General features: G+C 37.6%; 2 protein-coding genes and 1 long non-coding RNA gene across 4 annotated transcripts; 2 read left to right on the forward strand and 1 right to left on the reverse strand.

Annotated features, from left to right (window-relative positions):
- Nucleotides 1-3989: 3989 nt before the first annotated feature.
- On the forward strand, nucleotides 3990-4803 carry LOC108161332 (28S ribosomal protein S7, mitochondrial). Its single transcript, XM_017295570.2, has 2 exons — nucleotides 3990-4077; nucleotides 4140-4803. The coding sequence occupies exons 1-2, from the start codon at nucleotides 4034-4036 to the stop codon at nucleotides 4747-4749; spliced, it is 654 nt and encodes a 217-aa protein (XP_017151059.1). The 5' UTR covers nucleotides 3990-4033; the 3' UTR covers nucleotides 4750-4803.
- Nucleotides 3994-5730, reverse strand: LOC117188989. The gene is made up of 2 exons (XR_004473044.1): nucleotides 5308-5730; nucleotides 3994-4111 (listed from the first exon to the last, which is right to left on the reverse strand). It is a non-coding gene; the product is annotated as an uncharacterized LOC117188989 (long non-coding RNA).
- A 3057-nt stretch (nucleotides 5731-8787) lies between these two features.
- Nucleotides 8788-15293, forward strand: LOC108161319 (putative uncharacterized protein DDB_G0282133). Of its 2 annotated transcripts, none has more exons than XM_017295545.2 (6): nucleotides 8788-8904; nucleotides 10461-10664; nucleotides 11309-11513; nucleotides 11586-11674; nucleotides 12855-12981; nucleotides 13040-15293. In XM_017295545.2, exons 2-6 carry the CDS (start codon nucleotides 10495-10497, stop codon nucleotides 15239-15241), a joined length of 2793 nt encoding a protein of 930 aa, XP_017151034.2. In that variant the 5' UTR covers nucleotides 8788-8904; nucleotides 10461-10494; the 3' UTR covers nucleotides 15242-15293. The 2 variants fall into 2 exon arrangements, with proteins under 2 accessions (XP_017151034.2, XP_033249678.1); XM_033393787.1 differs by lacking the exon at nucleotides 8788-8904 and having other exon boundaries at nucleotides 13040-13445; nucleotides 14100-15293.
- Nucleotides 15294-16336: the final 1043 nt, after the last annotated feature.

The following is a 16336-nucleotide window of genomic DNA, read 5'->3' on the forward strand; positions in this document are numbered from 1 at the left end:
TCTAGTTCCTCGTTTCTTGTTACTTTTATCAACTGGTTGACAGTCGTGGTGCTTTATTTTGTCTCGGGCATTTCTCCGAGTCTGAGTCCTTGAATTTTTTGGAATCTGTAGCTTATGGTGTAGGTCATCAAACTCCGGTGTATCTGCGAAAACTTTCAAAGCTGACCCAAGGAATTTTAAACCCTGGCTTGCCTATGGTGAACTCCTAATGCCGCACTCATAGTCAGCAGGTTCTTGTGTGTGTATGTGTGTACTTTTGTCATCGCTATCGTCTACTGGTCGTATTTTGTCCGGTTAGTGGACTGGACTGTTATACGTAAAAGGTCTTTGGACATCTGACAGGCCATGGCAAATTCCTTTTTCGGTTAAAGATCTCGTCGAGAACGGTTGTGCGCGCAAACGAATCTTTTGTAAGAAGTGCCATCATAGGAAAATTCCCTTGTGAAACAACTCGACACGGTACGGAAAAGACATACCTTTCGGTTGATCGCGATATTTTGGGTGAGTGCGATTGGAAAAATCCACAGAACAGGTTTTCATCTGATTTTCTGCAGCTCACGCACCCGCTGATTCCCTTGCTCGTACAAGTGGAGTGGCGGGGCACGGGAGTCTCGCGACAGATCCCGCTCGGAAAAAAGACGCCACAGCTCCAAAGACCGGACGGTCTTTCGCTTGTTGCGTGGGGCAGCGACCCACGCTATTTAAACGCACCCCATCGTCCAGTCGCCGGCTAAGTAAGCCGCAGAGCGCAGTCAGCCGGGGGCTGGAATAAGCAAACGCCTTCCCGCTTGGGACCCTTCGCCTGCGAGGAGCACCCTAGACAGGGTTAAACAGCAGCGCGCGCCAAGTCGCGTGAAGAAGAAGCAGGAGCAAATCAGAGATGCTGCAGTGCTAAAGCCACCTGCGGCCATCGTTCTCTTGGTTGCCCGAGCGCAGACCATGCTGCAGTGCTAAAGCCACCTGCGGCCATCTTTCTCTTGGTTGCCCGAGCGCAGACCATGCTGCAGTGCTAAAGCCACCTGCGGCCATCGTTTCCTTGGTTGCCGAACGCAGACCATGCTACAGTGATAAAGCCACCTGCGGCCATCGTTTTCCTGTTTGCCCAATCGTCGGCCAAACAGAGGCGGAATTCTCCGCCTTCGGCTGTCCTCTTCGCCCCGACTCTGTCCAGGATTCCTCTTCCGGCAGCTTCAGGGAGCACAGTTCACCAAATCATGGGGTTCAGCGTATGCTAGCCTCGTCTATTACCATCCTAATGTTTAAAGTATAAAAATCTCACAAAATTTGTATATTCATGAAGAATAATTATCAGCCCACCTCAGTAACGTTCAAGTTCCCACTGGGAGTTCGGGAAATGTGTTCAGAATTTGCAGTTATAAGTATTTTTAAGACATCGCTAGTTTAATTCCTTTTCGTTACACATTCGTTAAACTCATATCATGCTCAATCTATCTTTATAAATATTCACAAGCTATTGTTGTCAGTAAGTTCGGATTGAATTGTCAGGGAGAAAATTCCCCCAAAAGTTCTGGGGCTCCACATACAAGGAGTAGGTCGAAGTTAGGAATTCTGAGTTGTAGCAAGAGATAGAGTCTCCGTACTGTAAACCACCTTTCCGAATTAACGCTTGTTTTCAGCCTGCGCCGGAAGATCGATCTTTCGTCGTTGGAAATTGAACAGTGAGTGGGTAAGCATACCTTCCAAAAGTTGAAATGTACGTAGTTTTGAAAACCAACTGATCCTTGCCCAACCTCGCGAATTAGAAACCTCTGACCCCTGCCTATTGAGGCTGTGCCTTGAGTGATCTGATCGTTGGCTAATTAGAGATGCCATCTGCATCCGGTCATCGACTGAACTCCGCATAGGAGATCACGTTGTGTCAGCCAGACCGCCTCTTTGATTTTCGACTCACTCAGAAGTTAAAAGATTTAATGATTTTTCCACATTTGTGCGAAAAGCGAAAGTAACGAACTTAAAGTATTCAATGATTTTCCCATGTTATGCGAAAAGCGAAATTTATGAATTTAATTCGAATTTAGCTCGAATTACAGTCTTATTATATATACTCATTACATTATCAAATTTCCTCATATACCCAACCATTACGAATCACCTATTTTAGTAGTTATTAAGATCATTTACTATGTTGCCATATCGGATTTAATTTTTGTTTTAAGGAAATAATGTTGAAGTTTAGATAAAAGAACAAAATGGACTCAATGCTAGCTCGCGCGTTTTCGTAAAAGGGTCCAAAAGGGGTCATCGAAGAACGGCTATTCCGTGAGGATGACCAAAGGCAGGGTGGGTCCAGACTCCGCATAACATCTGCGGACAAATACACCGATGTCTCTCCGTTTTCCTTGGTTCTCACTTCCCTTTCCTCTTTATCCTTCTTTCCTTTCGCTTCCCTCTCTCTTCCTGTTCTCTATCCTCTTTAGCTTCGTATCTTCTTCTCGTCAAATCTACCGTTCTAGCACAAGTCGCAGCACGCTAAATTCTGGCAATATTGTTAGTAATTGAAGCCTCGAGTCTGGGTTGATCTGAGGGAGCAACACGAGCTAGAGCCGGATAATTATTAGCGTGCCCAGCTCTCTCAAATCGGAACGCCCGATTTCGAACAGGACTCGTTGCACGTTACAACAGTGTTATCGATCCTCCTTTGTAGACATCTGGCCTTTCTACCATTAATTCCTTATAATTCCTTGTAAAAGTGAATTATCTGCAGGATTATATCAGTTGTACTAAATCAAAAGTTGAGAACTTATCGACAGCTGTTAATAATTATTTCCCAAACGTCAAGGCCCAAACGTCCCTGCGAGGCCTTTCATACTTAGACTTTGCACATATAAGTCAATATGTATTGGTACACTCATTGATCAGTAATTTTTAAAATTATTAAAAATTGATAATTGATAATTTTTCATATTATATATTTTCTGCCCACAGTTGTAAAATGTGTTTTTCTCCTAGTAGGAATTTATCATTGGCATACAATCAACCGCGTTTTGTTATATGACAATTTATTTAAGTTTTCCGTAAACAAGTTAATTAAATTAAATGAAAGCTTAACACAGTGCGACACGGAAGATCACCTGTATGCTATATTATTATATTCAGGAAGGCGCCGGCTATCACTTATTTTTCGTTTTCAGCCAAAACGTTCCGTTTCCATTTTTAGGCGCTGTCGTTTTCATAAAATTTAGTCATCGTCATGATCTGATATGATATGGTGTGATATTTATGCACAACTTGATCAGGGGTGACATAGACAGCCCTGATCTGTTGAGCCGCATAAACTTCACGATTCCTATTAGACTGACTAGAAATTTTATACCGTTGTTCCTTCCACTTTGTAGATCGAATTATTCATTGCATGAACCGTTTAGGGTCTTATGCTCGGATTACAATTCCCTCTACCATATTATATCCAACAGTAATTCTCTTCCTCTTATTAAATTATTAATCCTTACACACCTTTCTATTAATTAGTAACTGTAGTGGTATTTGTATTTTGATTGCATGCTTAGTTTCTTAGTAAGTTTAGTGCTAATTTTCCTCGAATGTTAGTCTAATAGCTATCTTTCTTGCATGTTCGCGTTTGGTTCGGCTACGCACCGCGCGTCATGCTGCGTTTTGCCTGGGATCCGCGCGTAACAGCCTTCTGCTGGTGTCACACGGGCCACTTGACGGTGCAGTAACTGCAACTGAAAGATGCAGTCATTGCATGTCAACGTCCAAACAAAAAATATATTTAGTTTTATATTCGTTTCTGGCCAGCAAAAGCATCTGATTTGCTTGTATCATAAATATACAGCGTGATAAAATTTAATTTTAATTTTTTAATTTTATTTAAATCAAGACATCTTAGATGGAACACCTGCTATTCAATTTATACGGGAATACCCAAAATATATATATCGATACTATTTAAATATACCCTCTTTGGTCACACTGGGCCAGTTCATTCTTACATGATTGAAAATTGTTCACACATTTGATACCAGAAACGAGAAAAATCGTGTGTGTTTTCGCCATGGCTGTGTTTTATAGGATCGCTATTCAATCTTCCATCTATGGGTAAAGTGTTCCCATTCACCTTGTATGTTGCAATCTATAAACAGAAATTTTGTTTATTTTAGTTGTCGCTCGATGTCTATGTTTCCCCAACATTACGGTGACCCTCTTAAAAAAAAAGATATGGAAGATTTGAATAAGAGTGAACTCACTAAGTTTTACCATATACCGATAAAAGCAGCTCTAAACAATCATTCTGATACTGTCTTTAGCGACGAAATCAAACTAAAAATGATTAATTATATAACAAAAAATGGAAATAGAGTCTTGGCCCGAGGACTTTTGTCAAGAACATTCGAAATAATCAAACGTGCACAAACTGAGCGTTTGCACTTGAGCCCAACAGATAAACAAAATGTTAACACTAATGCTGAAAAGCTACTAATAGAGGCAGTCGAAAATAGTAGACCATTGCTTCAGTTGACATCTATAAAACGTGGTGGTGTGAACTATCAAGTCCCGGTGCCTATAACAAAAAAAAGATCTTATTTTCTGGCTATGAAATGGCTTTTAGATGCAGCTTTTGAAAAAGATAAGAAAGTATGTCTTCCAGAGAGATTAGCTTGGGAAATTCTGGACGCTGCCCATGGCCAAGGTAGAGTTATAAAAAAAAAAGATGATGTGCATAAACAGTGTGAAGGTAATCGCGCATATGCACATTATCGGTGGAGCTAGTTTAATTATTTAAATTTGATATAATATAAAAATTAAAATAAATTTTGGTAAATTGTAGCATTAAAGTGTTATATATGGGGTGACACCGGGGATTCTTCCAACCGAGTTCCAAATAAGGGTGGCGCGAATACAAAACTTATGTTTTTGCATTATATTTCTCAAAACCATAATTTTTAAAGCTTCAGAAAAGAAGTATTTTTAAATGTTTTTGTTATAGATGCTATTCGTATAGGCATGTTAGTGAGACGTTGTTCAAGGTATATATAAATATTTAACAATCTTTGTATAAACGACAATTATAGATAGAAATTTAAATATTTGAAGAAGTTTGAACTTAATAGCCTATTCCTACAGGTGGGCATCCACCATCCGTTTCTGGAATGGTTCGTAACGTTTTTTCTTTTCGAAAATTTCTGTTATTCCACAATCCAATTGTAATGCCCATAATAAGCTTTGTACATTGAGCACATCCCGGAGGAATGGTGAGATTTTTTGACAGATGTGAAACCCCGATTTGCTAGTGAACATATACATATGTATGTGTGCAACAAACTTTACTCTCTTGACCACCAGCTCTTGCGGCAGCTCTGTTCGGAAGTTGGTATGGCCTTCGCTCCGCCTGTAACATCGGCTGCTCCTTCGGGACTTCAAGCAATTCCCAAACATTATTTGGGGACCCAAGCAAATCCGCATTATTATCATGCCAAATGTTTAAACCGAGATTTTCCATCTATGCAGTTTATTTCGACATGCGTGTAGCGTTTCTATTTTATTTGTCTTCTTTTTATTTTCAACGATTTGAAATTTTAATTAAGATTTGAAATATGTTTAGGCGCGAACAATTTTTTATTGCCATTGTTTTTAAGGGCTGCATTTGTAAACTATCGGAAAAGTATCGCATAGAATCGAGCGGTTTAGGAACATCCTATATTGTGGAATAACGGAAATTATCGAAGAGGGAAAAACTTTACGGACCCCGAGATGGATTCGTCAGTGTGAATAGCCCCGAGGACTTAGCCAGTAGATGCATATTCTTACAAGAACTAGTTGATAACCAACTTTGGTCGCATGGACCTGCTTGTTTGCAAAAGCGCCGCGACTAAGTGCATGTGGCAGGGTCGCAGGTTCTAAATTTCTAAAGTATGTCGAACGTCGTCCAGTTATTCTTCCACAAATTTGTCGGCTGTCTCGCCTTCACACAGCGGAAAACTCTTCATTCATTTGGAGCCCACATCCGAACTCACAGAGAAGAAATTTCTCGCGGCCTTCTCTTGTTTTTTCCTGGAAGCGTTCAGCGGACTCTTGGCGTTTCATCACATCAGTCTCAGCCATATAAAAGGTCAGTGGGAAGCCGGGGTGATGAGTTTCAAAAGTCCCTTCTTGAAAGCCAAGTCCACACGGAAGTATACATTAGAGAACTTTCCACGCTTTTCACGAAGATTGAAGCATTCCTATATCAACGCCGCTATCACCGATATCGGAAGATCCGATGGCAGTATTTGCCATCAACCAAAAGATTTGCCAGGGGTGGACAGAGGAATACCTCAAGGGATTCCACAAGGCCAGACGGCGACGACAATTCTGTTGTCAAACAGGAAAATAAAAATGCCAATTAACGTGGTGGATATCCAAACCGCCCGTGGTTTCCTTAAAATACCTGTTTTAAAGGTCGTTCTCTTTCCTCCAGTTCCGTCCAACAATTACGTGAATGTGCCTTTGACCTTCGACTTCTTTATTTAATCCTAGTTTTGCGCCAAAACTGCCAAAAAATTGCCAAAACTGCTCAGGAGTCCATCCGTTAAAGACCTGCCGCTGCTTTTTACGCCCGAAGAACGAGAAGTTGCTCCAAGCCAATATAACGCGTATAATATAACACAAATTATACTAGTAAAATATGCTTTTATATATTGAAAACGCCCCCAACTATTTTTCTTCGCTTCCACCTCGACTGCGTTGGCGCCACGTCCACAGGATCCACCCCCTACACATAGCTTTTTGACGGTCACAGATTACAGACACAAATTTACATACAAAATTTATAATTTTTAATTATCCTACACCTAAGAATCGACTTTAAATTATTAATTAAGGTGGTATTTATGAATTGTATTAAAGCTCTGTCTTGATGTCCTCTTTTTTTCAGATCCGCTATTCAGATCGGCTGGGATATACGCCCAGTAGCGCTACGCTTCTCTTGGATATATATATATATATATATGTGAGTAGGTATTTAAATAAATAGGTATATAATATATAAAAGGGATATTAATAATCACAGGATAAAATAAATAAATAAATATGGACGGACTGACGAGCAGATATAGTCAGAAAATTGAAATAACTAATTATATATATGGGCACTTCAGTGGAAATTTCAACCGAGCCAAAATATTAGTCAATAACTTTCATCTGAAAACGAAATTCTCTCAGACAACCTCGCTCGCGTATTAAAGGTAGATAGCCAGATAGTTCCTTTTGGCTATAAAAATTTTCCGATCTGAGCCTGATTCGGCAATCTGGTGGTTATTTACTATAATTTTCTATGATAGTTTTTGCTTGTCTTCAAAATTGTGTCCTTTATTAGGGCGGACGAAATTTTGAAACACACTTTAAGTAGTGTGATATAACAAAAGTCTGGATACATTACAATTTGGCTGCTCCAGCTTTTATAATCTCTGAGATCTAGGCGCTCATCGGGGCTCATACGGAAAACCAAAAGGTTTTTGCCTATACTTTGCACATTCTTAGCTGGCTTTAAGCCAGAAGCCGTTAAGAATTAAATGTGATATTATGGAATTGTGTATCAATTGTTTAAAGTTTTTGCAACAAGTGGTGGTATTGTAGCATTAATAATAGTTTACATTTATATTAATATTATTATTATTAAAACCGCGGAATGATTTCCTTTATTTCTTATTTGGTATAGCGACAGCCAAGCTGCGATCAGATCACTTAACGCGATCTCTTCGAACTCGGCTACTGTGGCGAAGTGCCGCAGATCTCTTCACGAGATGGCTCAGCAATTTGCTATCAGCCTTATATGGGTCCCGGGCCACCGGGATATCGAGGGCAACTGCAAAGCGGACGAGCTGGCCAGATCTGGCACTACAACCCCCCTTCTCCAAGATAAGGAGGATATTTGTATGCCTATGGCCACCTGCAAGCTCATCATAAAGGAGCAGTACACGCGACTGATAGACAACAAGTGGCAAATAGGGCCACGTTGTCGCACAGCTCGGCAAACATGGCCGACCATAGATAGGAAGCGCACCTCAGAGCTCTGCAAACTAGGCAGGGAAAGGTGCAGCGCAGTCATACGTTCCCTCACAGGACACTGGCTAGTAGGCACCCACGCAAACAGGCTGGGTGCCCCATACAATGATTTCTGCCGCAGCTGCAGAGACGAAGACGAGGAGGAAACAGTGGAACACCTGTTCTGTTCCTGTCCAGCTCTCAGCAGAAGGAGGCTGCATCACTTGGGCTCTGCCTTTCTGAACGACATCTCGGAGATGTCCACGCTGTGTCCCAGAAAGATCGTCAACTTTATAAGGGCATCTGGATGGGACAACTGTTGACATGAAGTCTCATCTGCAGGGAGGGAATGATCCCAAGCGGTATCACAACGGGCCGAAACCGGCCTAAGTGTGCTGGGCTCCGAGCGAGCTTGGCGGCCGTCTCTACCTAACCTAACCTAACCTATTTGGTATAACAAAAAATTTGTACAGCGAGCTAACGTCATTCGGCACATTCTGAAAATATATGTACATATGTATGTAGCCAAATGATGAATCGGGTTATTATTCTCTCTTAGACATACTGCCTTATATGTCATATATACTCGTATATTGAAAACTACCAGCAACGCTGGACTAACACACCTTTTATAACTTGTTATGTATTTAAATATTTACATATGTATACGTATGTATTTATCAATTACACGTATTTATTTGAATTATAAAAAGCCCTATGAATATTAAAAAGCTTTAACCTATACATAAAAATGTACATGCATAGAAATGAAATCATCTACAAATATTTTATTTAGTCTTAAAGTATAACTCGGCGCGTGAGTATCGCGAAAAAGCTCAAGGCTAGACTAACGGCTGGAGTTTATCACAAAAAACATCAAAATATAAACAAACATGAAGATCTGTACGTAACTAGGAATATAAAAACGTTTCTTTGTTTTAATGAGCGTACATTTTTTATTTGTGAATGTGTGTACATACATACATACATATCTTTTTATGAACCGAGATATGCCTTAATTTCTTAGGAAATATAGCAAAAAACCCGTATATGTAAATATGAATGTATGAAAATAATGACTAAATATATGATATAATTAAAAAGGTGAAATATTGATATCAGCCGTATTTCAAATCTACATACATACATACATATGTATGTATGTATCTACAACTTTTTGCAGTACATTTTTTCCTAAATACATCATCTATTAAAATAGAAGAGCACTTTTACTTTATGTCGCTCACGATCATTTTTTCGAAGAGGGCTATGTGTGTATTTACATATGTACATATGTATAGAACTACCGATACCTGGTAAGCACAAGTAATAATGAATAATACATGTACATATACATATGTATATACATATATGTATACAGATATGTATAAATTTAGACATACACGTATTACTTGGGTCAACAATCCACGAGTGTGACGTAATTGCTCAGACAGTACCAAGAGAGCTGAAATAACAACTACACATGTATCTACAGGCTAGGTACAAATTTATATTCTGGTTCTAAATACGCGTTGAACTGTTCCGATATCCGATACTCTGTTTGAATGCTATACAACTATAACATTAATAACCCTGGATGATCGATTCAACTTTGAACTTAAAATGACATAAAAAGTCTATGATTTTTGTTTGCTTCAATCATATTATTAAGATAGATTTCCGAACATCTAAATCGGTCAAAAGCTAATTTAATTATAAATGTCAAATTTGTTCGTAAGATGTTTACGTATGTGATTTTCACATAGTATTTAGCACAATAACACAAAAGTTGCCGCAGGTCTATCCAGTACAAAACAAAAGTATTGTCACGTTTCGACATTCGCAAACCATTGCGACTACGATTATTTACTACATTTTCGTACGAATTGAATTGTGTGTGCTCCAGTTTTTAAAACTTTTGGCTATCAATAGTGTTTTATTCCCAAATTGTTTAGCGATATTTCCCTTCAATAAAACTGCCTCATTTTTGGAAATTTCAATATTTTAGTTAGAACAAAAAAAAAAAAAAAAAACGAGCGGGAATTAAGCATAGATGATACAAATTTGCGAAAACAGGGGATGGATTAGATTTAGGGTGTCACATAACTTTTGATTCTTACATCTGGTTATAGTAAGCCATGAAATTATAAAAAAGTCGAAGTTTACTTTTCATTTCTGTGTAATAAGTATTAAAAAAAAATAAAATTTACGTTTAGCAAAAATGGGAAAACCAATTTTGGCGTTTTCAAATGTAAATCGATAGTTTACTGGAATAAAACACATTAATTCACGATCCAGATAAAAAACCCTTTTGAAATAAATCTCTAATTGCTAATTTCATTTAAACAAAAAAATTCCAATCGATCTTCAAAGAAAACATCAAATTTAATGCTGCAACTTTATTATATTTATGGAAATTTAATACAAATTTCACGTAACGAGATCATATTTATTTTTAGATTATAACTATCAATGCTGAAATACTGACTTGCAATGAATTGGAATCGAAGAAATACCAGTGAAATATCAATACACAACTATCCCGAACACTTGAATCCGTTTTACGAAAATGATAATCATAGGCGTCTCCGATTTTGGAATTTTAGCAAAGAGGGGAACAATAAAAGAAGGAGCTTTTCAATTGGAAATTTGAAAAATATATGGTAAGTTTTTCTCTCAAACCGTTTTTTTTTCGCGAGATCTTAAATCGAATTTGTATTACTCATGAACATTTGCGGACTGCAATACACCAAGACGTCGTAGGCAAAGATATTTTTATACATAAATATAATACTAAATATGTAGTAAAGATTAGGTTAGGTTCATAGAGTTGCTCGACCACCTCTCCTCCTTCCGGAGTATCGTAAGGCGGGTTAAAACCCCGGTTAGAAACCGCTCGGCTATTGGTCCCGCGTTCTACTCATGAGAATGCTGTGCCACCGTCTGCCCCTGTGTTACCGCCAGGTGGGTGCCAATGTGGCCAGTAATTATGGCCATTAGCCGCACATTTCGGTTGTTACCAATTTCTGTGTTATTCTTAAGTTAGTTTAAGCCTTGCACTATCTTGCCCTGCACTCATTCAAAAAAATGTGGAGCCCAAAATCGATTAGAAAAGGAGCTGTTGCGGGTTTTGACTAGTCGTATAGGGCTCGCCAACTTATAAGTTAAGCCTGTTAAAGTAAAAATCCAGTTTGTTCATATTTTTTTCCGTGTTAAATATGTACAGATGATACGTGCGAAATCATTAAAATGTCCATATACTTAAATACTAAGCTGACTTACTGAAATGATTGTTCTTTATTTTTAGGTCTTCCTATTCGCTTTCCCCCAAAAAATCCTCGACATTGGGCATAAATAAAACATCCGAAAGCCCACCGATATTACGGAAAAATGTAAACAATAATGCTTGGAAAATGCGTGAAAATGATTTGGATAGTAGTACTCCAAATCTAAAGGGCTTCGGCGAAGAATTTCATAGAAGGTCTTTGCAGCATATCGATACAACAAGAAATGTAACGAGTTTTATTCATTGTTTGATTTTAAATCACGTTTTAACGATTTTTTGTTGTTGTATTTTCATTTAGTCTGATTTAAATGTGTTTTTTAATCGAAATGATGATTATCGAAGAACTACTCAGTTTTCTGGACACTCATCTCCGAAGCAGCTTACAAGGTAACAAGAAGAATTTAATATTAACCTAAATACTATATATACATATTATATATATTATATACATATGTTCAAAATATAAACAAAACCGGACATAACCTTTGCGGACCGCGAGCAAGATGTTCATAAACATAAATAGAACCCGACAGCAGGTCGCATCACAAACAATACAGTCCTCTTGAGAAAAAGGAAACCTAGTGTAAAATCATACTAATTACGTGCGTCGCGTCAAACCCTAATCCTTTAACACATGTTATATGCATGCATTAGGTGTCAATAACAAGGATGAGCTGGCGGACAAGTCCCGCAAATCTGTACTGTTCTTAGCGTTGGTCTTAGTTTAAATTACGGTTTGATTGTTCATCAGTCCCTAATGACCATGCGTCCTCGTTTTCTTTAAAAAAACTCCATAGTTTCATGTTATCGTTGCTCGTGGTTGTATTGTTTGGTCCTTCGACTTTTGCTGCTTTCCGAACATCTCCGATCTTGTATCCGTATTCGCAATTCTCCTTTTTTATTGAGTTGATCCCTGTATCTGTTCTGTGCCTGCTGAATGTTTTCTTTTGCATCTTGTCTTTCTTCAACAAAATCACCAACTATCTCCGTTTCTATCAGCTGAGGTATATCACTATCCGGTCCATAACGCATTTTTACGAATTTTTATCTTCATCTTAAATGGACAACGCTTTGTAGAAACATAGCCTCTGAACTCGAGGTACTAATATCTTCTTCCGAATACCTGGAAGTTCTCCAACGACATTTTGGAAATAAATAGATTTCCGAATAGATCGGCTTACCCCTGTGCTAATTCACACGTGCGATGTTATTGCGTCGCAATCTGTTACGAGCTTATAGTTGGTTCCAAATATGTACGGACGAAATTCTTTTTTACCAGAGAAAAATATCTTTGGCTTCTTGTATATAGCTATGCTGTCGTGTTTTAGACTCCGAGGTTTTCTTACTGCAGAATAAGCTCGGATCCAATTGCCCTTCGTGCCACTGTAATAACGTCGCTGCAACTCCGTCCTTGATACATCTGTGTGTACTTGTGGTATTGCATGATACTAAAGCTTTGGAAACATGATCTTTGGAGACGACACTGAGTACCTTCGACACCTTCAAAAGTATCATTAAGCAATATCATTAATAATTAATGGACTTATTTTGTAATTTACTTTTTCAGATCATCGCAGTCTAGTTTGTCAAGTAATAATCCGTTTGAATGCGAAGTCAATACAGATTTCAACATTCCAATAAGTAATACAAAATATCGGAAAAAGAGGCGAGCTCCACAGCCACCTTCCCCATTGGTAAGATTACATACATTTTAGTTTATAAACATATGTTATGCCAATTTCTTTATTTTAGCAAAGTGATATTGAAAAAGAAATTAACGTTTCAATTAATGATAACGGAGGACTTGACATTAAATCACTTGCGAATGAAATAGAACTGTTTGTTAATGAGAGATACGAATCTCCGATAAATTCTGATGCAAAGAGGGAAAAACAACATCTGATTGACCAAAATATAGAAAAACCATCATTGGCTCCTATAGCATCGGATATCGACGTTAAATTGAGTGCGACTAAAAACCCCGTCAAAGATACCACAACTAATAGCCAAAATAGCATAGAAAATGTTATATGTGGAAAAAGGGAATTGTCAAATAACAAAGTAATAGTACCTGGGTTTGTTGGCAACACATTAACAAATTGCAATAAAAACCAGCCAAATGTAACACATCCACATGGAACATTGGAGTGTACTGAAGATATTGTAGCAAATGCTTTAACTACAAAAGATTTGGATCTTCCAATCACCAAACACTTAAATAAAACTATAAACAATGAGAACAATTTTGAAGAAAATCGTATTTCAAATACTAATACAAAATTACAGATAGAGAGATACGAATCTCTGATAAATTCTGAGGCAAAGAGAGAAAAACAAAATATAGAAAAACGATCATTGGCTCCTATAGAATCTGATATCGAGGTTAAATTGGGCTCGACTAAAAATCCCGTCAAAGAAACCACAACAAAAAGTCGAAATGGCATAGAAAATGTTATATCTGAAAAAAGGGATTTGTCAAATAACAAAGATATAGTGGCTGGTTTTGTTGGTAACACATTAATAACTTACAATAAAAACCAGCCAAAGGTAATACATCCACATGGAACATTGCAAAGTACTGAAGATATTGAAGCAAATGCTTTAACTATAAAAGATTTGGATCTTTCAACCACCAAACACGTAAATAAAACTTATAACAATGAAAACAATTTTGAAGAAAATCCTATTTCAAATACTAACACCAAATTACAGATAGAGATATACGAATCTCCGATAAATTCTGATGCAAAGAGGGAAAAACAAAATCTAATTAACCAAAATATAGAAAAACGATCACTGGAGTGTACTGAAGATATTGTAGCAAATGCTTTAACTACAAAAGATTTGGATCTTCCAATCACCAAACACTTAAATAAAACTATAAACAATGAGAACAATTTTGAAGAAAATCGTATTTCAAATACTAATACAAAGTTACAGATAGAGAGATACGGATCTCTGATAAATTCTGAGGCAAAGAGAGAAAAACAAAATATAGAAAAACGATCATTGGCTCCTATAGAATCTGATATCGATGTTAAATTGAGCGCGACTAAAAACCCCGTCAAAGATACCACAACGAAAAGCCGAAATGGCATAGAAAATGTTATATATGAAAAAAGAGATTTGTCAAATAACAAAGATATAGTGGCTGGGTTTGTTGGTAACACATTAACAACTTACAATAAAAACCAGCCAAAGGTAATACATCCACATGGAACATGGCAGTATACTGAAGATATTGAAGCAAATGCTTTAACTGTAAAAGATTTGGATCTTACTACTACAAAACACGTAAATAAAACTTATAACAATGAAACCAATTTTGAAGAAAATCCTATTTCAAATACTAATACCAAATTACACAAGCATGACCAAGACCACCCTATTTCAAGAGGTAATATTAGAAAAGATCAATATGACAAACCCTACACATGCAAAGAAAATCAAAATTTTACTGTTTCAGAGGAAACCAGCAACCTTCCAAATTTAATGAAAAAGTTTGCGTTGAACGAATCTGTATCATATTCTAAAAACAATGTTTATGATATTACTCCTCAAACTTCAACATCAACAGATCACAATTCAAACCAATTGAGCCTACAAAAATCATTAAATAAAGCTATTGAATCTATAAATCGTAATCAACAGCTTTTAAATGAAAGTGCAGCCAAAGGAACAAAATTAAACCTTACATATTTGAGTCAGTGTGATGAAAAAAAATTTGTCTACGCAAATGAATTAAATAGCCCAAACGTTAGATGTTCGGAGCCGGAATCAAAAAATATTTCAAACTTTACTTCTAATACCGACGAAATTTTATCAAAAAATGAAAATAATATCTTTTATAAAACAAAAATATTGAAAACAACGGGTCAGTACAGAGAGTCATCGCCAACGTCATCAAACTTAGATTGGAACCCTTTACCAAAGCCAAAGCGAACTAGTCATTAAGAAGCTTTAATTGTACAGAGTCTTTTCCAATAAATAAATTAATCTACATATATTTTTCGTCCTTTTTATACTAAACAGTCTAGTAGTAATGTTAAGCACATTGGAACATGTAACACTAGTTATATTTTAATTGGGCACCATATGGCTTTAATGTTAACAAACGCTGACGGCAGACTGCTGCGCTCTCCCTGTTGAATGACACTCTGAAGTATCCGCTGCGGCTTTGGTTTGATCACCCAGTGTCGCGCATTGGGGCCTTAGCCGAAAATATACGCATCTGAGAAACCACAGCGGCGAGGTTTTTTCCAGAGGCTGTTTTTTCCAGAGGTGCTTCTTTTTTCACATAACTTAAGTATATCTGACTTCTGCTTATACTGAACATTGCAATTCTGCAAAGCTGACAAATGCGCTATAGATCTTACCCGAACACTGTAGCTTAACTTTATCGTCTAAAAAATATTGAGATTTCAAATTAACAATTTTTTGGTGTTATTTTTAAACGAAATTGAAAACTCGGGAAAAGTCGAAATAAATTTATTCCTCAGGGTTTTGTACTATTCTGGTACAGGTACATTAATTGGGTGTCGTTTAAGGTATCTTTTGGATAAACGGTAAAGGTGCAGCCATCTGATCAAACCCCTGAATGCCGCATTTTACATAAACTTCCGTTACTCGAAATACAACCGGCTTTTTTTAGTTTTAGAGTTTACAAGATGCCAATAGATCCATTCTTTGCGATAGGACCATGGCTTTGTGGCGGCTCTCTGGAACCTCAAATGGATAGGCCAAGTTTTTAGGAAAACTCAAGCTATTGGACTTCATGAATAAGCGGCCAATGAGCCATAGCTGTGAGTCCAAAAGTTTCAGAGGCGAGCATCCTCGTGATAATTGCAAATTTCGCAAATTTGAACAGCAGGCAATTAGAGCTGGGGCTCCAGGCTAAACCAAGAGCCTTTGCTATTTTTGTGCCATCGTTAAACTCCACTAATTTCTCACAACCGGATTCGCTTTCTCCTTTGCCAGCAGCCGTTTTATTTGCCGTCCCCTTGCGAAGGACGCAACACGATATATTAGTCCAAAGGGTTACTCTCATTC

Source organism: Drosophila miranda, chromosome 4 (assembly GCF_003369915.1).
Source record: "Drosophila miranda strain MSH22 chromosome 4, D.miranda_PacBio2.1, whole genome shotgun sequence".
NCBI classification, from domain to species: Eukaryota; Metazoa; Arthropoda; class Insecta; order Diptera; family Drosophilidae; genus Drosophila; species Drosophila miranda.

What these genes read in the sequence shown, in the direction of transcription:
- LOC108161332 (XM_017295570.2), top strand. Translation starts at nt 4,034, where the DNA reads ATGGCTGTGTTTTATAGGATCGCTATTCAATCTTCCATCTATGG. An exon ending in ATTCAATCTTCCATCTATGG is followed by an intron (nt 4,078 to 4,139) that starts GTAAAGTGTTCC and finishes TGTTTATTTTAG; the next exon opens with TTGTCGCTCGATGTCTATGT.
- LOC108161319 (XM_017295545.2), top strand. Translation starts at nt 10,495, where the DNA reads ATGAATTGGAATCGAAGAAATACCAGTGAAATATCAATACACAACTAT. An exon ending in ATATCGATACAACAAGAAAT is followed by an intron (nt 11,514 to 11,585) that starts GTAACGAGTTTT and finishes ATTTTCATTTAG; the next exon opens with TCTGATTTAAATGTGTTTTT. An exon ending in CACAGCCACCTTCCCCATTG is followed by an intron (nt 12,982 to 13,039) that starts GTAAGATTACAT and finishes TCTTTATTTTAG; the next exon opens with CAAAGTGATATTGAAAAAGA.